This window comes from Morone saxatilis, unplaced genomic scaffold (genome assembly GCF_004916995.1).
Source record: "Morone saxatilis isolate NCDOM2014 unplaced genomic scaffold, NCSU_SB_2.0 Contig7, whole genome shotgun sequence".
NCBI classification, from domain to species: domain Eukaryota; kingdom Metazoa; phylum Chordata; class Actinopteri; family Moronidae; genus Morone; species Morone saxatilis.
The window spans coordinates 5,680,654-5,701,851 of NW_023340246.1; the positions used below are offsets into that span (position 1 = coordinate 5,680,654).

The 21,198-nt window shown below is 40.9% G+C and overlaps 1 protein-coding gene across 2 annotated transcripts in view; it reads right to left on the reverse strand.

The window, feature by feature from the left end:
* LOC118341124 (neurexin-3b) overlaps window positions 1-21,198 on the reverse strand; it is a 258,555-nt gene that overhangs the window by 55,425 nt on the left and 181,932 nt on the right. For both annotated transcript variants that reach the window (XM_035679318.1, XM_035679319.1), the window contains one exon: window positions 14,458-14,639. In XM_035679318.1, the coding sequence (XP_035535211.1) occupies window positions 14,458-14,639 (182 nt within the window). The remainder of the gene's footprint in view (window positions 1-14,457; window positions 14,640-21,198) is intronic.

The window sequence follows — 21,198 nt, forward strand, 5'->3', positions numbered from 1 at the left end:
CTCAACCCGCTTCGCTTACAAAACTGCCCACCCGTCACCATCTTCTTTTTCTTTCACCAAAGCTGTATGGAAACTAGGTGCTGCCTCCTTCCCTCTGCCAGATGCTGCGGAGACTGTGGGCAGAGCCAGGCACAGTGAAGTACTCAGATCTTTGACTTAAGTAAAAGTAGAAATATCACAGTGCAGAAATACTCTGGTAGAAGCAAAAGTCCCCCCCCCACCAACATAAATACCATAAGTAGAAATATGCATTATGCAAAATGGCCCATTTCACAATGATTTATATTATATAATTGGATTATAACTATGGATGCATTCATATGTAAGCATCATTTTAACATTGCAGCGAGTATTGCTGGGGCTAACTAACTTTATATACTGTTTAATCTAGCTTAATCTATAATAATATATCATTATTTATTAGCTGATCATATTTTGCATTAAAAATTTTAATTGGAAATGTAACTAAAGCTGTCAGATAAAAGTAGTGGAGTAAAAAGTACAACATTTAAAATGAGCATAAAATCAAATTACTCAAGTAAAGTACCTAAAAATTTTACTTAGGTGCAGTAATAGAGTAAATATACTGCGTTACTTCCCACTGCTGGTGGTATCTGTCATTTTGGGCTCGCTGTCGGGAGAGTTTATCTGTCATAGAAGGCGTCCTTACACCACCGCCCCCGAGGGGAGATTAGACACACTGCACTGACTCTCTCTACCTCTATCTATCTTTGGTTTTCCTCTCTCTATATCTCCGGCCCTTGTCTGTTGCTCTCTCTCCCTGTCAACATTCCCTCTCTCTTGCCGTCACTGTCTCCATCCTCTATCTCATTCTCTCTACCTCTCCCTCCCCTTTACCTCCTGCTATTTGCCAGTGTGCGCTCCACTGAGCCAGGACTGTGAACAGGTTACAGTAGTCGAGAGGGGAGGTCCACCAGGATCAGCCATGCGAGGCACAGATGGGCCTCCTTGTCCATTCAGCAAGAGTGTTGACACAGGTTATAGCATAAAAATGCATGATGTGTTTCAATCCCTCCTTTCCGCTGTAGTTGACAGCCAAGCTAGTGAAATAATGTCAGATAATGCTTTGTAAAATGTCAAAAATACATGGCTGTCAAAGTCAAAATCAGTCATTTTCTCCTCCTCGGTTGCTGGTACGTTTTGGGGCAGATTTCTGCAAAACATATAAAATGTAACTTGACTTTTTAAAGCTTACTGCCAATATGATTCCTCTGCAATAGCTCGGCAAATAAATAGCCATTCAGGAAATGTAAAACTTATTGAAAAACTTATATTTCAGGCAGTTAGACAATAATTGCACAAATGGAAAAACCCCACAGTAACCATACAGTAACTATAGAGTCTGTGCACAAGAAGCTCAAATAAACTAAAGCCAAAACAAGGTTTAATCTCATCCCTGCCAGCACTGCAGAAGACATTTTTCATAGTGAATTTTATAATTAGAGTGTTATCCAACTTGTGCCATCCCCCGAGTGGCAGCATTGGCACACAAGAGGAGAAGTACCCTTAGAGGCTTTTCCGAGCAAAGGCATATGTAATGAGTCATGAGGTCCCTCTTCGCTCCAAATGACATTAATTGCTGTCCAGGCAGAAGCCTGCTGGAAAACGGCCAACACATACGCAGGTTAGGGCAATTCAACACTGCGTACACTGCAAAACACACATCTAATTTTTGTAAAATGTGTGCAATTGCATCATTCATATGTCAAAAATGGTCATTTATCAAAGGACATGTGAGTCTTATCAGGCAGAGACAAAAAAGATGAATACTGTATTTCTAAGTGAATCTGTCAAGTGAATAAGCTGGTTAAATCATGAAAGAAGGAAGTTACGCCTTTCCTTTCTCTTCTTTGGCCAGTCTGGCATGTTAAAGCAAGATGTGAATAAATTAAAGATAATGTGGGAAGAATGAATTAACCATGTGCCTTCAGCCTTCAAACTGAGTTAATCAAAGAGGGTCTTGTGAAATTCAGAGAGGGGGAAGGGTAGGGCAGGTTCTGGTGGGTCAAGAGGGCTGCGCTTTCACCCATGTTCACCGTCGTAACATCTGTCACCTTTGTGCTGACTCATACCGTCATGGCCATAGGCTTAGATCTTCCAGAGGGCAGGATGGAGGGCGGGTTATCAGGCAAGGGCAGATTTTACACACACAACTTCCACTGACTATATTTACTTGAGGAGCCCTGACCCTAATCCCACTCTTCATCTGCATATACAACATAGAACATCATAACCTTTAAGGAAAATTTTACCATAGTTCTGTTCTCTATTTAATAGGCAATTTCCTAAAGCGGCACTCCAGTGATTTAGTATTCCATAAAGTTGGGAGAGTCGCAAGAGACAGATTAAAAAAAAGGAAAGGTTAAAATCGGTATAGCAGATGCTGAGACATTGTTGGTCTCAATCCAAAACCACTAGATCCTACCTTTCCCATAATGCAACCAATAATATCTGTTAATTTAGACCCTATTGCCTGGTAGATGCGCACTCCAACTACACAACCCCTGGTTTGTAACAGCAGTATTTCTATGATAATTTTGTGATAACCCTGACCATAACCATGACATAACCAGGGTTATTTTCTCACACTTGACAGAGCTCCTCAAGGGCCACAGGAAACGTTATGCAACTCTTGTCACAGGCTGAATTGTTCTCTTCACAAACATACCTCCAAAATACCTGCTTTTATGTTACCCTTCAAACATTTCTTAGGAAAGAAAGTATTTACAATCCAGTGTCCTGAGATACAAACTGAACGTTCATTTCTAATTAGACAGAAACAGTGGGACCTGTAAAATGCATCTATTTTCTGCTGAAAAGAGAGACAAAAACTCAGACAACTAGAAATTACTTGGGGATCCAGTGCAGGCTTACTGGAATTATACAGCAGAAAATTTAAGGCGAACACGCCAACAAAAAATAATTATCAGAATGCAGTGAGGATCACGTATTGATTAAAAATGACTGTTCCAAGTACGGGAATAGATTTTTCCTTTCATTTTCCTTTGATTTAACTCCTTTTAACCTGAAAGTGACCCCTTGCAAAAACTATGAACTAGACAGAGAATCCTCCAGCCGATCGACACACATACATACACACGTAAGAGTTATGTAAAGTATGTCATCAGGATAAAAGGGTCACAACCTTATTGGTTGACTTGGGCGCCCAATCAAGACTAGATTCTATTGGGAGTCGTGGCCTCTTCGGTGCTTTGACCTGACAGGAAATATGCGCCGTCTTGTGTGTGTGTGTGTCCATGTGTGTGTGCTGGGGCATAGAAAAAGTGCTGCAGAACTGGAGCTCACACTAAAAATAGAAAATATGTTTTTTTTTCCTTTACACAATAGAGCAATAGAGAGACAGGAAAAGGCTGAGGGCAATAGAGAAGAACGAGATATGTGGAGATGGAAGACTTGGCTGTCATGTCCTTGGCCATTTGCCCCGCTGCCCGGCCAGAACGTTTGAGGATCAATAAAACTCCCAGATACACTCTATAACCTTCACTGATTCAGTTCTTATAATAATTCTATATAAGAGCAATCCAGTAGGAAATATCTTTTATCCCTATAGATAGCTTTTCTGATGATCCCAGCTTCATAAAAAAGTGATATAGTCTTTTTTGTCTCCATGTCAATAGAGCTTTGTCATGGTGAGAGTCAATAATGGGAGGATTAAATAAATAAAAACTCACACTCGGTAAAATGCACAGGTACTCACTTTCACATTTTCACTCCATCTGTGAAGGAGTTTCGCACTCAAATTTGATCCCCCTCTTTCTTTATCAGTGAGAGAGAGAGAGAGAGGGAGAGGAAAAAAACAACTTCTTGCTTAATCCTCCATGAATACATTTGCAGTGTGTACATATGTGTATGTACGTGTGTGTTTGTGAGTGAGCCAATCTGCCACACCGTCGCTGATATTCAAGGCAGAAGATTTTTTTTTGTGCCTTCTTTCCGCTAGATTTATTTTCTAATGTTGACGTTTATCACTTGAGCAGGCCCGCAATTCATCATCCCCCCCTTCTTGTCGATAATCCGAAAGGGAGTCAATTTGCTAAAATGTGAATCTGTCTTTTTTATTTATTTATTTGGTTTTACTCCCTCCTCCCTCTCACTCCATCTCTGTCTTCCTATCTGTCTCTTTGTCCTGTGGCGGCTCAGGTGAGAGACGGCGGAGGAGCACAGAGTGGCTGTAACAGGGTAACGCTGTGCCTTGTGGGAGGATTTAGGAGTGTCTTTGGAGCTGAGATGGCACCTAGCCTTGTGTGTGAGATACACCTCAATCGATTCCAAATCCCTCTGATCTTTCATTAGGTGTTCGTCACAAGCTGTCCCGCTCATCACTCAAGCACACATAGCATAGCGTCTGGAGCTGGGTAAATAGAGGAAATTATAAAATGACGCCGCGGCTGACTGAAGTCAAGCGCTTTGATCTCAGGGAACATCTGTCTCTATCTGAGAAAGTGCAGCTACTTAAAGACTGAATTATGTGTTGTTGGAGCAGTGTAGGACAGTACTGCATTCTCCACTGACTGAATGAACTGGTCCCAGTAGGAGCTTCCACTTGTTTGCTTTCCTATGAGGAGGAAGGGAAGGTTATCTGGTGCACAGATTAGTACAGATTAGATGTCCTAGCTCGATGCAGGGTGGCTAGAGGAGGTCTAGAAAGTCGGTCAAATCACTTCCTGTCAACTAGTTTCTGTTCTGCTAGCTTCTTTAACACAATGCAGCATCTCACAGAGTGTTTCTTTTATCAGTCTTTTTGAAAAAGTGAAATGTGGTCCTGGGATTTACAATCCATATTTTAAAATAAATTTAAATGAACTAAGGAATTTGTCCAAGAAGTAATGCCCAATAAACAACAACTTGTCGTTTTTTTTTTTGTAAAGATTAAACAAATGAGATATAATGTGTTTAATGATTGTTAATTAGTGAGCTTTAGAGGCTCTGGGATATGTGGCTATTGTTACCTTCAGACAGAGCCAGCATAGCTGCATGCGCCTATTTCCAGTCTAAGCTAAGCTAACCACATGCATGCCGTAGCCTCATATTTACCGTACAGACATGAGGGTGGTCATGTTTTGCCAAAATGTCACACTATTTGGGTTTCACTTACTCAGGGTAATTCCAAAGTGTCAAACTCTAGTTTAGCTAGTTAGCTCTAGTTAGCCAATGGCTGGCCTATATGCAGAGCTGGAAGGTGTGTGACCTCTTCAGCCTCACTGCAAGAACTGTGTGCAGTCATAGGGTAGCTCAAGTTATTGATGATCAGTAAATCTCTCCAAAATGTGCTTTATACGTGTGTTTTCTACATGTGTTAAAATACAGACATGTGACAGGTGTGTGTGGCAACTTTGCTCTTTCGACCCAGTTCTGTGAAGTCAGTAAAGTCCATGTTTAATGTATAATAAGGAATAGGAATTGATTTTTCCAGTAACCTGTCCAACACTGATTAGGACTAATAGCCTCACATTTCTGATAACATAACAGATAAATGTCCCAGAGTAGAGTTTTGAGTAAAATAAATAAAATGGCCACCATTAAATGGCCACATTCTGTCCACACCTCTGTGGTTATAACCTTGGCCTCTACCAGGAGCTTTAGTAGAGATGTTTTTCGCACTGCAGCTGAATTTAAACCGAGTGACCGACTGCCTACCAGCACCCAATCTAGCTTTTAGTATAAAAACAATAGTGCTGTTGCACTGTAGCAGAAAAAGAAGGAAAGAGAGAGATAAGAAGGAGTGAGAGATAAGAGGGAGAAAGCTGGTAGCGAGTGGTGAGAGGAGGGGAGGGGTGGCGTCAGAGTGAGACAGAAAGGCAACACATAATTTGGAATTCACAGCCAATGTGCTGAGACCTATCTGAGCCAAGTTTGTCTCTGATCCTGCTCTGAATTATAAAATACCCACATCTCTCCATCTCTCTCCCCAAGTCCTTTCCTCCCACCTCTTCTTATTCTTTTTTTCCCTCCCTCTTTTTCATTCAGCCTCTTGTATTTGTTCTACTTTTGGATGTACACGGTGCTCTCCTCTCTGTCTCTTTCATCTTCCCCTTCTGTCTCTTCATCACTGTGAGAATGGGATTCATGTCCTACCATGAAGCTGTGAAAACACGAGCATCCCCCAGAGGGGTGGCTGTCAGAGAGCAAGTAAGGAGAGGGAGGCACACTGTTTGTTGGTTCTCATTGAATTTTTCATCTTAATCCATAAAATATACATCGCTGAGGCCAGGTCTAAGGCCACGGACCACATGGGAACATTGTAATAATGTCGCTCTGTTTGTCCAACTGGAGCGGTTATTACTTGCTGTTGCGCTTATGAAATGGGGTTGGGAGGGTGATACGGGAGGGTGATACGTGTGTGTGTGTGTGTGTGTGTGTATCAGAGGGTCTGCTACATAAACTTTTCCCCCTGAAGTGCCTTTGGATGACATGGATGACTGACAGGCAGATGTCCCTGAAGAGCCCTCATATCATGTTTGGAGTGTCAGCGCCAGTGTACCGTGGTGTGAGCATTTGTTGAAGGAGCCCGTGGAAGTGTGTGTGTTTATATATGTACATGTCCATAGCGGAGAATGAGAGAATAAGTGAGAGTGAGTGTGTGGGCGGGTGTGTATGGGCGCCAAAGAGGGAGAAATAAAAGAGTGCCAGGGCTTGTGTTACATATGTTTTTGTGTATCCATGCGTGCGCTGTTAGAGAGATTACGAGATGCAAAAAGGTTTTCTGTGTAATGTGCATTTAAGTGTGTCCGCGCATCTTTTTTTGTGTTTTCAGTTAAAGCGAAGGTGCCTGTCTAAGTAAATTATTAATGACCTCAAGCACCAAACTTTCAACCTCCATCCTTGATTATTCTGTCAACTCACGAACAGCAGTGACAGTACTTTGCCAGAGGACACTCACTCATTTCTGTTATATTCAATATCAATACACTTTTTTGAAAGGATTTTCTGGGGGTTACTTTATGACCATATTCTCTAAACATTAAAAAAACAAAATGCTATAAGACTGTCAAAATGAGTGAGATGGTTACAAGCAAATAAATATAAAAAATCAACTAATTAACTAATCTATCGTTGTACTTCATCCATATTCTTACAACGGCACCATCAATGTACTGGAGAAGGTCCCTTTTTAAAAAATAACAACACTCAAGAGATTTTCAGTCAAGAAAACAAGAAAAACATAAATTTAAGTCTGGATTACCAACTAGGCAAAGCAGACAACTGCCCCGAGGCCTGAGACTCCACCCTGGCCCTTTAAGTCCCAGGTTCACTGCATGTCCGTTGGTTGTAGTAATATTTTAACTCCAAATTTGTTTTGCGCCACCAAATTTTAATATCAACTGATTCAGGTCCTGCATTATTAGCTGGTCTTGTGGCCATGTTTTGTTGAGGGACAGTGTCTCAGAGTCTAGTTTTAAGACAAGTCATTATTTTAGTTAACTCTGTCGTCACATGGTGCATATTCCTCAGTAAAATAGTGTTATTAGAATTGCCATAACTGACACACACAAAACTAGAGATCAGGTAACATTATTCCATCATAGGAGTTACTACTGGGATACTCTGGATTGGTATCATATAATTCTCATCTAATTAAGTGGCTATGGTATCAGCCAGATGTGACTGATTGAGTTCCTTTGTCAGTATCATTATAAAATTCTGTGTTTCCATAATCAGTTCCATTCATTTACTCAAGTTTTAGTGCAACGACAGTCCCAGGCCTAATTTTAGCTTCTTTTTTTTTTACCTTGTCATAGTAGGAAAACCACAGGTGTTACTGATAACATTATTATGTTCTATTTAAGAGTCCCTGTAGGCCAGAACAGTGAGCCAGTATGCACGATGCAAGGACCTTGAAACTGAAGTAGCTAAATGGAATTCAGCCATCATTAATTTTATAATTTACACCTGTGCTTTTCCTACTGTGACATGTCAAAATGTTCGGCATCGGGAAAGTAAAATGTTGGAATGGTGCATCTATAATGGTAATAGTAGTAGGAGTAGGAGTACTTTTTGATTCTCTGAACATAAATAGTATAGTCTGCTGTGTGAACTGTATATAATGGAAACTTTGAGGCAGCAGGGTACATACAAAATGTGAGTTGTCAAACTGCAAACTCTTTGCCCATTAACAGGTTAAACCCGACCATGGTCACACAAATAGTTGCCACTACTGAGCAATAGAGTCTAGATTTAATTTGCCACAACCTTCTTTTAATTAGTAATATAATCAAGAATTTTACTAATTTGTGTAGCATGTCTGTAAAATCCATGAAAAACCTAATTCTGTATCATCAAATCAAACTCAATCAATCAAACCTGTCTGATTTTAAACCACACACCCTACCAACCACAGTCCTTAAATCCCAATAAAAACATACATGAATGATCCATTGTGATGTGTGTCACATCTTCTTATGTAAGTGTAAAGGTTAACCTTACACACACATGCACCATCTGGTAGCTAGTGCCAGTTAAGCTCAGCCGCCTGTGAAAAGTCATTATGTCAACAGTGTCACCCCCGGGGAAGATATAGTGTCAATAATCTGGTGTTATATATTGACCTCATAAGAGACAACCTGTGCTAGTGCCAGTAATATTCTTGTCATGATAACATTTGATTGTTTATTAGCTTAAATAACAGTCATAAGGTATACATACACAAATAATAGTTTGTTGTATCACATGGAAAATCGGAATAATAAAGCAGTGTAGAGAAAAACGGCTCTGCTGTTCAGCTTCAGAGAAATACTTATTTATCAACAAAGTTACAATAATGCTGACTGCATGTGCTGCATGCAACTAGTTGTGACAACAGCTGTAAGGTATATTTTCCCAGCTCTTTATTTCTGTGGGGGGAATCAAATGTGGGAGGTAAGGAAATACAAACTCAAATAAGAAGCTGTAATGTTATCAGAGGCCATGAGCCATAACCGCGATAATATCTATCTTTCCCTGCCGAGGCAGGGTAACTTGATAGAGGCAATACATTGCTGGCCATATACGCGCTGATGCACACAGGTACACATCAAACATCTTATATTAGGTCTGTCAGACGGAGAGGGAGAGAAAGGGCGGGAGGGAAGTAGATGGCGAAACAGACAATGTTAGACATAAACACATACAGACAAGAGAAGAAGCTGATGGATGGATGGGGAAAGACAGGAGTGAGTGACGAACTGAATGAATTATGCATCTGTACTTCTGCATTAATTCTTTGAAATATAAATTTATATTTCAAAGAATTAATGCATGTAAAGTATGTAAGGGCGATGGGAAAATGGATACAGCACGGCCTGTGCAACATAGCATTTACCATCCACAGCCATTCATCTTATTCCCCAACTTGCGTCTGAGTGTCTGCACTAGGGTTTTCAATTACCCAGCAGTCGCACCTTTCCTCCCCATGAATTAGCATGAGGGGAAAACTCAAGTGGGTAATGGAATTCTGTGTGCCATCGCTCCATTATAAAACATGAGCTTCATTGGTTGTCGATGTATGTTTTTAAGAGAGGGTGAAGATTTAAAATATCTCCAGAGATGGAGATTAAAGTGTGAATGCTTGTGTTTTACATGTGCTGGGTGAGATCAGACGAAAACTGTGTGTGCAAATTAAGATATCTGGAGCCTGTGAAATTCAGCTGACTGCTCTGACTGCAAGCATAGGAGCTTTGGACCACTGGGAGGACAAGGTTTAATAAAACCAATAAAGCTTTATTTTAAAGGTCCAGTGTGTAACATTTTGGAGGTTCTATTGACAGAAATGGAATCTAATATTCATAGCTATATTTTCATTAGTGTATAATCACCTGACAATAAAAATTATTGTGATTTTGTTACCTTAGAATGAGAGGTTTATATCAACAGACACTGTGTATCGCCCTCCATGGAGGCCACTATGTTGAACCGCCATGTTTCTACAGTGGACAAACCAAACTTTGGCTCTAGATAGGGCCAATCGCACTGATTGGTGCATTTCACAGCCACCATAGTTCCTCCTTTGCGCTTAGAAGGGAAGGGTGAAGTGAATGAGTGAGTGAGTGAGGCATCTAGTGGTGAATCTGCGATACACCACAAGATGCCACTAAACTCTACACACTGGTCCTTTAAGCTTTAAAGCTAATAGGACCACTATTTGCACAGCTAACTAGCTAAAGGCAGTTACAGTTAGCAGCAGTTAGGAGTTATTTTAGTAATGGGTAAAGCTATCTGTCCATCAGGAAACTCCATCAATTGCACAGAGAGCTGAGACAGAGCAGCCAGAGGACATCAGAGGGGAAAACAGGAAATATTTACTTCATAAAATATGATCCAAGTTCAACAAAACTTAAAATTATAAAATACAATACAATTATCAACCCACAAAGTGGGAACACAAGTGCAAACCATAAAAAAATATGACTACAAATGTGATTTTGTAATGAAATGTAAAGCTTCTTAACACTTCTCTAACATAACTTCAAATTCAAATGAAATAATCACTGTTTAGATTGAAATGGTAAAAGCAAACAAGTAATAAACTATACATCACAACAAGAAAGGTTTATAGTTCAAACAAATACAGCTCAGTTTATAAGAGCTTAAATGTCACATTTACCCATAAAGAGGCGATTGGAGTTTTCATCGTAATGACTTTATGTGGCGTGAGGCATATTTTTTTAAGTTACCTGTTACAGAGAAGGTGTTGCAATACTCAGTCTTTATCTTGTCAGGTGTCTTGCTGTGATTTTCTCCCTTAATTGGAAACCAAAAGAGCTGCCAGACATGAAACTTGATGGAGCGTTTGCAATTCCAGCTCCCCCTGACTCCAACTTGTCACCTACGACGTCTCTGCAGAAGTGAGTTTATCTGGGCTCACTGGAGCTGTGATGAACTGGGTCTCAGCTCCCTAGCCTTAGTCTACTCTACTGTACTGTTCAAACAATGTAAAGGAGAAAAGACAGGGTCTTTCTGGTGGCTGAGGCACGTACAATGTTAATATCATGTCCTGTAATCAAACCCAGGTCAGGTCTCTCTCTCCTGTCTCTCTCTCTCTGTCTGTCTGTCTCTCTCTCTCTCTAAATTTCTGAAATACACCTTTTTAGATAGTATACTACAGCACTTAAGTACAGGATACATATTAGCTAATGTATATTTTTGCAGCACTCATAATATCTATCCTTTATTTACCTTGAGATTTTCACTGCCACTGATGATACCTCAGCAATCACAGTTAAAGTGTCTTCAAAGAAATAGAAGGTACTGATTTTCCTTTCATATCCAGACAATATTCTGACAATTTTGAAACCTTTAATAAAATTTCACCAGCACATTTATATTTGTAATAAGGTTACCTCAATGTCTTTTAAGCATACATCTTCTTTAAGTCTGCTTCATTAATTGTTCTGTTTATGGCAGTTGCTCTTGTAATTACACAAAAAGGAGTTTAAGTTGTACTTAAATGATGTAGCAGAGATGAGATTCTGAAGGATTTATCTCTATGTGTATGTATGTATGTGTGTGTGTGTGTGTGTGTGTATGTGTGTGTGTGTGTCTTGGGTAATCTTCACCTGCAGTCATGTGCAGTCCCTGGTGAGAGACTATGTGAGTCACGACCGGCACATCTAGCCCACGGCTTAGAGCTTTTCTGTCATGGATTTAAGCTTGCTTACACACACACACACACACACACACACACACAATCACAGACACACCTACACACACACACCAACACTTAACCCCACATACACATTCAGATGATCTTTTACTATATGCAACACCAAACACAAGATGTCACCTAACAAGGATCCTCGTCTGTTTCACGCTCTGTATCTGAACTCAAATGAACTCATACACGAAACCCCAGCGACGGCAAAATGTCGTGCTCACCTCTGCAAATTACCCCAAATTGCCCCTCAGATTTCAAGCCAAGCATGCAGTTGTTCTTAGCAGTTAAAATGTAAACACTACAATCAGCATTTTAATTCATGATTGCCAAACAAGCCGTAAGCTAATCACAGAGAGGAGGGAGAGGAGATAATGAAGAAAGCAAAAGAGAGAGGGAGACTGAGGAGGGAGTCAGTGATTAGGTCTTGCCTCAAAATGTCTGTTTTCCTCTGCGCTCTCGGCTCTGCATGTTTAAGAAAATGCAATGTACGCCCATTTTTTTTCTGTCAGAGTAAACTGCAAGAATGAGATACTTAAGTCTCAGTCAAGGCCAGTGAAAGACATTCACGTTCTCCTTGTGTTTTATTAAAAAGCAACTTAAGAGTATCGGTATGCAATAAAAAGAGTACAAAACTCAGCTTTTTCCTTTTTGTTAACTTCACCATGTCAAATATTCAGATATCAAAGATGTTACAGAGTGCTTAATGTGTCTTGACTTTAGTGTTCTGATTCTGAAGCAGTGACCTAATAATTGCAAAGGCTAAGGTAATGGCCCTGGGCTTGACCAGACCTTTGGTTAGACATATATCTAGAATGGACAAGCGTAACACCTTTAACCTTTTCCTTCAGATTAATTACTAAACACAAAACGCTGACAGCCAAGACCTGACGTCTGTCATTAGGAGTTGTTATTTAATGTAATTTCAGCTAGGTCTGGAATATCTTCTAATTTAATAGTATTTCTACCACACATGAAGTTTGTAGAGACTGCAAAGTTGTTTTAGCTGCAAATTAGTCATTGTTGTGACCTTACTATAGAGCCAATATTCACACAAATACAAAACTGGAGGATAACAAAGTCAAATGTGGGGTGAAAATGATAATCTATTATTCAGATAACAATAACAAACATTAGAAGGGAGGTCAAGCTGTGGTTTATTTTTCTCAAGATGTAACTAACTCCACCAGTCTCGCAGCTAAATATTCACTGAAGGTCTAATTAATTATTTACTGTTTACCTGTGGCAAAAGGTCCGACTTTCTTCATTTGGTTTCTTGTTCAATAGCAATGTAATTGTGGGAAAAAGGGAGCCTTAGAGTGCTGTGAATTTCAGCCAAGTATTTTATAGTTTAAGGGTACAATCATTGTTAATATTAAATGAAATCCACTTTGTTTGTACACCCTTGGCTGTCAATAAATCATTTTAAATATTAGCAATGCAATGTTAACCGATGCAGCACACACAAAAAAAACCCTACAGTGTTCAGAACATGCTGCTTCTCTAAATGAATTGGCGAAATCTCAAGTTGCTTTTTTCTATTAATAAATTCATTAGCGCCATGAGACTGGCGGAATGAAGACATTCACCGCCCAACGACTTGCAGCCAAATTATTAGAGATACCCTGCTTGGCTAGCTATGCTGTGATATCTAAAAAGCAGAATTAAAAATGCATTCCTTCTCCTTCCTTTAGGGACTCCTACAATTACTCAGTCGGTTAGGGACGCATGGAGGCGTTTCCCTGTGTCGCCCTCGCAAGATACTGTACATCTTTATCATTTCCTCTAGATTCATGCCTTTCCACTTCCTCTTTCACCTGTTCAAGCACAGGCAAACACACACATTCACTTTATCTCTCTATACTGTAAAGGCAGCTCAAAACTGCTTGTTGTTGGCCCTCATCTTTGCAGAGCAGATGGCTGCTTTTCTGCACCACATGGCCAGCACTCAGGAGATGAGGGGAGCTCTTTAAGAAGAAAAAGACTTTCAATCTGCTTTAGCAACTGTAGCTCCTCCTCATCATCACATCTTTTTTCGCATGGCGTCAGCAGCAACTACCCCCCACCCACCCCCAGCATCGCCTCTACATATCTCCATCACACTGACTTGCCGCTCTGCATTCATCTAGCTGCTGTTGATGATTATATAAATGCTTAATGCTTATGTAAACGAGTCAAACACAAGGTCGCAAAGTGAGATTATTAGGATGCTGCATGGATGCACAGCCGACTGGCCAAGAATTCCAACTCACAACCCCCGTGTTTCTATCATGTTACTCCAACATGTGGCAACACACTGCATATGTATGGAGAACCACATTTATTATTCATGCTGGGAGTCAGTTCGAATGGTGGAGAAGTAGGGTTATTCTGGAAGAGGATGGCGAGCAGAGACTTAGAGTACAGGAGTAAGTTATCTTTTTTTTTTCTTTTATGGATCTGCACCATTTGTATAATTCAGTTTGAGTACGATGTGCTGAATTTGGCCTGAAGACTGCAATAAGTAAACCTTGAGGAATGATTTGATGGTGCATTTGTGGTCATCATCTCTGCCAGCTACGATTGTGGTTGTGATGCTAGAACCACATGAGTGCTTATGGCAAAAAAAACAAGCTTAGATTCATCCATTGTAATTCATAGGTGCTCAAATGGCTAAGAATAACAGTTCATAATTAGCTTGAAGCTGATTTTTAGCCTCAATCTAATTCAATAAATGGCTTCAGTAAAGTGAATGTGCTATGAAGCTTTTAAATAATGTTGAATTGTGAATGGACAAAATTAGTACTTACAATGTGGAGCATGATGTAGTCACCCAGACGTGGGGCGCTGTCGATGCGGACGAGGATGCCGTCTTTGATAGTAGTGCTAAAGCCCACTGCCAGCCGGTCCGTCCTTGTGCTTGGCCTCTCATTATTGGGCCACGTGTATGTAATCAGACCCCCTCCTTTACCAAAGATATATGTGGTGCCAGCTGTGGAAACACAAGAAATAAAAAAGGGAAGCAATTAGATTTGTTCTAGGAGAAGCAGAGGAAGGTAAAGAGAGATAACAGACGTAAAATTCAATTCTGTGATGTGCAAACATACTGTAACTAGACACTAGGGAGCACAGTGCCGTCACCAACAAGACACTTTTCTGACAAAACTAGATGTAAACTACCTCCATTAAGACTTAAAACAACTGTAATTCCTTTACTGCTACCTTGCCACTGCTACAGTGTAAATGTGTCGAGATCTATTTTAGATTTTTAATGGTATCCAGCCACCACCACCTTTTGGGTAGAAGTCAGTAGTTCCCCTGGCGCCATCTATGACCTATCCAGCTCTTAAATATAGCCCCTTTCCAGGGAATAACAGCCAGTATGACCAGAACCAGATAAGTCTCCCAATCCTCATGTATTATATATGAGACCTGCAACCAAAGAACAAAGGCGGGCACAAGAAAGGAGAGAAGGGGGGAAGAAAATCGAAGAACTTTCGTCTGGTTTAATTTGACAAATGGAGTGCAGAAAAAAGGTCCTCAGTACCAGTGGGGGTAGAGAAGCTCACCAGAATGAAATTTTTTGTTATTACATCAGCCACTATGCAGATTTGTGTCAGATTAGAGGCTCTGATTGGATCAAGCTTGGCCCTGAGCCACAGAATCTGTGAAAGATGTTTGCAGATTCCCTTTTTTTTCCCCTAGTCACGTGGACCAAAGAAAAAAGAAAAAAAAAAGAAAGAAATGTTTCATTATTTGGTTGCAGGGTCGGATTCAATTCCAACTTCTGAATGCTCCCTAAGGTGCGTCAGAATTAAAGCACTGAATCCTCGAGCCGCTTAGCCATCTTGTCCACATTTAGGCAAAGATAATCAAGAGATCAAAGGCATTAGATCCACCGCAGATAGACTTGTGGGTGAATCAATATGGGAGAAGAAACAGACTCCAGTGGCCTAAGGAAAGTGGAAAGCATTTGGCCCACCTCTGAGGCTGACAGGGGATTGCTAATGAAGTCTCAGAGTTCTTGCATCAATACATTAATTCATTTTTTTTCTGCCTCCATCATCCCTCTGCATCCCTTTCTTCCACGTCACCTCCGTCTCCCCACCTCCTGTCGTTCCTCTCTTTTCCATTCACTTCCTCCCCAAGTCACCTGAACATCTGTTTGGCCTTGTGATGGGTGCCCAGCTGTCTCACTGTTTCCCCTATGAAGCGGCCAACAATCTGCTCTGTGGTCCATAATACCCTGGAGACTGCAAGAACATATGGATGAGAGGGAGTAAGAGAGAGGAGGGAGAGACTCTGTCGACCAGATGAGTGTCTCTATTTGCCTTTGAGCGCACAAACAGGTCTGCATTTTACACACCTCAGGTGCCAGCAATGCAAACCACCGACTGAGGTCGTCTTTGTGACATGAAAAATATTTAAACAACTGAAGCATCCCGAGCCTCAAAACAACTGCTTTACTTCTTGTAACTAATAAATGTACATGGCTGGTTTAACACAGATGCTTCCCTTTGATATTTCTTTTTTTTTTCCTGAAGAGAAACAATAAAATCTCTCTATTGCTCTCAATGACATTGCAACAATTGGAGCTGATGTTTGCATCATATATCACCTGCCTCAAATAGCTCATTTCCTCCATGGCATCTGGCTGAAAACAAGGCCCTGATGCCATGAAGAGAGCAGATAGCAGCCTGCAGCCAGGTTCCACCGGATCTGGCCCCGCTGTCTCACTGCCTCAAAGTTTCTTCCTGCCAAAAGAGTTCAGGCAGACTTGGGATCAGTTTCCCCGGCAAACGAGCAAACTTCGCCTATCTCATCTAACACGCGCTCTTTTTTTCTGGAGGGGATGACGATGATGAGCAGCAAAGATACAAGCACCCCGGGGAGCCAATTATCACATTGAGGAGATTTGCTTAGTGTTTCAAGAAGACAATGTTCGGCATGAAACACACATAGGCAGCCACACACACTCCGACTGACGCACACACACACAGACATAGAGAGGCGGGCTGACGGAAGCATAAATGCACATCATGATGCTCAAGTATAAAAAGCGTGCAAACACGTCTGGTACACGCAAACACTTGAAACAAGATGCATTCTCACATGCAATCACACAAGTGGGTGATTATCTGCACAAGTACAGAGAAGAGAGAGAACTCGAGATCGCTGAAATGTTGCACATTTCCCTAACAACCTGCTGAGCCCAGACTGCACCGGCTGTATATCCACAAAGGGAGAGGAAGTCCACTGCATATCAATTCATGCAGTCATTGTGTGCAAAATGTGTCAACTGTGGAATCATTTCTGATACTCGTCGAAAGATTTCAACAGAGAAAATGGTGGTTAGTGACTGTGAGGAAATGTAGACTTGTGGAGGCCAGGCTGAACTACCAAGGTCAGGAGTTTCATTTAAATAACTTCACTACAGGGCAAAAGGGCTTTTCCACTCAAGTGTGGATGTAAGGAGCACTAATATAATTGAAATTTGGCATATTTTTTATTTTCTAGCATATTTTAGCATGCCTACTCTCAATTACCTTAACTAACACCACCTTGGGCATTAACCCGGGCCCCAATACTGTTAATAAACAATAGTCTTTTCAAGGTTGGTTTTTTACTCAGTATTAAAAAATCAGCTAGTCTTAAAGCGGAATTTAAATGGCTGAGGCTTTTCTTCATTAAAATAAAATAAATCACCATGTGCCTATTGCTTTCGCTGTTCTGCAGCAGTGTGTGTTCTACATTGGCAAGAAGATCTCACATTAGTGCTTTGGCAAAAACCTTTTAAAATGCGCATATAATTAAAAGAGTGCAAAAAAACAATGTCATTCATTGTCTGGAAGATAACTTGGTTCACTAATAAAACAACTTTTAAAGAAAAGGAATCTCTGTAACCAAAGTGATGGGCTTGTACACTGTTTTTGCTCCTTGATTTGTTTTGTTAAGAGTGCAACAAAGACTGATACAACCTCTAAGATGTTGATCCAGTCATACATATTAAAGCACTAAGGTAAAAGCAGACCAATTTTTTATGTGCTTTCTAGAAAATGGCTGTGAAACTCCTCTTCAAGTTTGCTGTCAATCCTGTTTCACTTTTCTTTGTAATTACTACAGACATTTCATCTGCTATAGTGTTCCTTCCTGGCACTCTTTCGGAGACGGACGCTGACAACTTGCTGCCATTGTTGCTTGCAAGGTTGAAACGTTTTGCCAGTAAACAACAGAAATGAAGCATCCAACACACGTGCCTTCCACAGCCATCACGTCCTGGTGAAAAGCCAACTACAGGGAAAATATCATCAAAGGAATCAAATCTACAAACAGATTACTGCACAAGATGTTATTTTGGTGGATCAGAGGGGACTTTCATCTCCATCTTTGAATAATGTAATCTTGCCATGGCCAGTGGGTACTGGAGGGAGGCCATTTAAAATCTAATTGTAGCATATGGGTGCTCCATTGATTCCTGAGTGAAGGGATGGGAGATAGGAAGCCCTCTGGAAGAAATAATGACCAATGTTGATTTTCTTTGATACTTTTTTGATAGTTAACAATACAACTAAATAAAATACTTCAGTATGAGCCTTAAAAAGCTATTGTGTTAGTTCTGAAATAAAGGCATTGCACTGATGCATTACTCTCCAGTGTTGTGATTCATTGCATCTGCAGTGTTCCTCCGTTTAGAGACAAAGTGTAGATGAGAGACTAGGTCAAAGCCTTGGCCTCTATTTCGCAGAGGTCCCCTGAGGCTTGGGAGTGCAGACAGAAGGTCAGGACACCTGTCTGCAGAACAGAACTATGTCCTGTCCTTCAGGCCCCACATGTGACATTACCCAACCAGAGAAAAGAAGAAAAAAAGAAAAGAAAAAAAAGAGGAGGATATGGCATTTTCACACACAGACAGAAATGACAGAAGGTCACCAGTTTCAATACACCTAAACAGTGGGAAAAACCTGGGAGGAGCATACGAGATCCCCTATTAAGCCATTGCTCCAACTCAGTCTACGGTAGTTGAAAAAATATATATACATTTTATTTTACATAATTTTTTTACAGGCATGTTTGCACACTCTCCTCCCTCTCTATCTTTCACATACATATTTGAACTGTACTAGGCAACAATGCTATCTATAAAAGAGCAAAAAGAGCAGAGCAGCTGCCATGGCGCACGTCTGTTACAACTGGGTAATTGGTTGTATTCAGGCTTCACACCATGCTGTGATAAAACCCTCTGTTTAGAGGCAGCTGGTAGAGGACCTACAGTAAAAGACTGGTACTGTCTGTCCAACTGCACAGGCTGCAGGGAGGCGGCGGTCAAGATTTAATTTTGAGTTTAAAGTTTAGTTTTAAGTTGGATCGGTGTGTGCCTGTACTTGTGTGTGCATGTGTGTATGGGCAGCCACAAAGAAAAAAGGTGCCACTGCCAGCTACCCACAAGGCACAGCACTGCAGCGGGTAAATGCTATAAACTCTGTGTGAGTATGCATCCACACACTCAAAGTCATCTGCATAGACACGTATGAGTCTATGAACTTATGAACGCACACACATCCACCAGCACACACACACACACTTCCTCTCCTTTCTCCTTGGTGTGTGTTGTTTATGTGCTTTTATGTCTTTCCCCTTGTTATCTCTTGGGCTTTCTGCAGCGCTCGCACCCCAGGGGATGGAAAAAGAAGACAAACACGGTTTGATGTGGTCGAATTTTCTGCCATCGGAGAATGAGGAAAAGAAAGAGGAGCCTTAAAAAAAAACAACCTGAAAGTGAGATGCAAAAAGTAATTGCCTCCTCAATCATGTTCAAAAGAACTCTATCATCACAATGCTTTCTCCTGCCGCGCTTCATACATGGGGAATTATTAGGCTTGCTGTCCTTCACACAACTACAATAAGGAATCACTGGCAGAGGAATCAAATTGTGAGATACTGAGCTGTGTAATCACCGGGATTTATCTCCATTTTACAACCTCTTATCATTTCATAATTCATATTTCCAACTGTTGCCTCTCCCCTCTGGGGTAGAGTGAGGGACGAGACTGATGATTGAATGCTCCCTCTCTCTCGCTCTATCCTCAATCAGTTGCCAGAAGCTAGTGTACAGCAAATGGCTAAAATGCTACAGATGTATGCATGTGTGCGTGCATGTGTGCTACTGGACTTTTAATGTATTTCCATGGCATATACACGTGTTTGTGTATGTGTGTCTCTACTTTGTCACAACACATGGTGGCCATGTGTCCCATCTCTCATCAGCGACACTGAACAAAATGCAGAATATGATTGATGAAGGGCAGTGTGTTGTGAAGAATGGCTATGTAAAGAAAACAGCCAGCCTTGAATGATTTACACTGTCTGTTTCTCTGTTATAATAAGCTGTAGCATTATCACACTATATGGATTCACGCGCCAAAAACCAGGGGTAATAGAAGTGGCAGAAAAAATGGAGAAGAAAACAAAGACAGAATGGACAGAGCGTGCATAGTGAAGAGTGGAAGGATTTTGTAGGCAGTCAGAGCTGTATTATGATGTATGTGCAGTAAAATACATACAGAATTGGGATTGAGACACACATTTGTTTCTGGTTTCTTACTAAGATCTGCCCTAAAATTGCCATTTTAAATACAAATATATTAAGTCTCATTAAACTTTATATTTATGAAATTAGTATGAAAGTATAACGACTGGAAGGGAACCTTCATGTGTAAACATAAAGGAAACTTGCCAAATAGGTGGCAGAAAACTACTAGGCAATAACAACACAGCACAGTCTGCGATTATAACTTAGAAAGTTATTTCCCAGTCTACACAGTGTGCATAGAGGATTGTATGGCTTACTCTATATTGTATAACATTTTGTCAGAGTCATATTCTAACTTTATGAGCCAGAGCCCACTAGCAAATGCAACAAAGCGAGGCAGAAACTCGGGCAGCTTCTGCTGCTCTGGAAGGAAAGCAGCAGCAGCAGCCAGGATGATAAAGTCTGAGCCGCTGGGCAGCAGCTCCGCTCACTGGGATTGAGCAGTCAAATACTACAGTGGTTGTATTTTGTGCTACAGTTGCCCAACAATGCCAAGAGAAGCTAAGGCTTCTCTGCTGCAGTGAGATTTAGTGCTGACACGTTTTGTTGGAGTTGGTTGTTGGTGCCAGTGCAGAGGGTGAGAGGAGAGTGCAGGTGACAGGAAACGAGCAATGTCAACAGGGAGCATATGAACATATTGTGCTAGTGTGTAGGGCTGCAACTAACCATATTCATCAGTTTATCTGCCAATTATGCCAGTCTTCACCTGTGAAATATATAAAAAGGCCTATAATTTTTCAGAGCCCAAGGTTATGTCTTCAAATTGCTTGTTTTGTCCCCTTCCACTCAGAATTATGTTTTTCTTCTTGTTCCTACAGTTGGATGTTCAATGCAGAATGATATGTGAGAGATATGTCAGAGTTTTAAGGGGCAGGGCCTACCAGCATGATTTGTGACATCACAAATAGTTTGAAAGTCCGTCCTGGTCCAGTACGCAAATTGTACAGTGTGATGTAGAAAC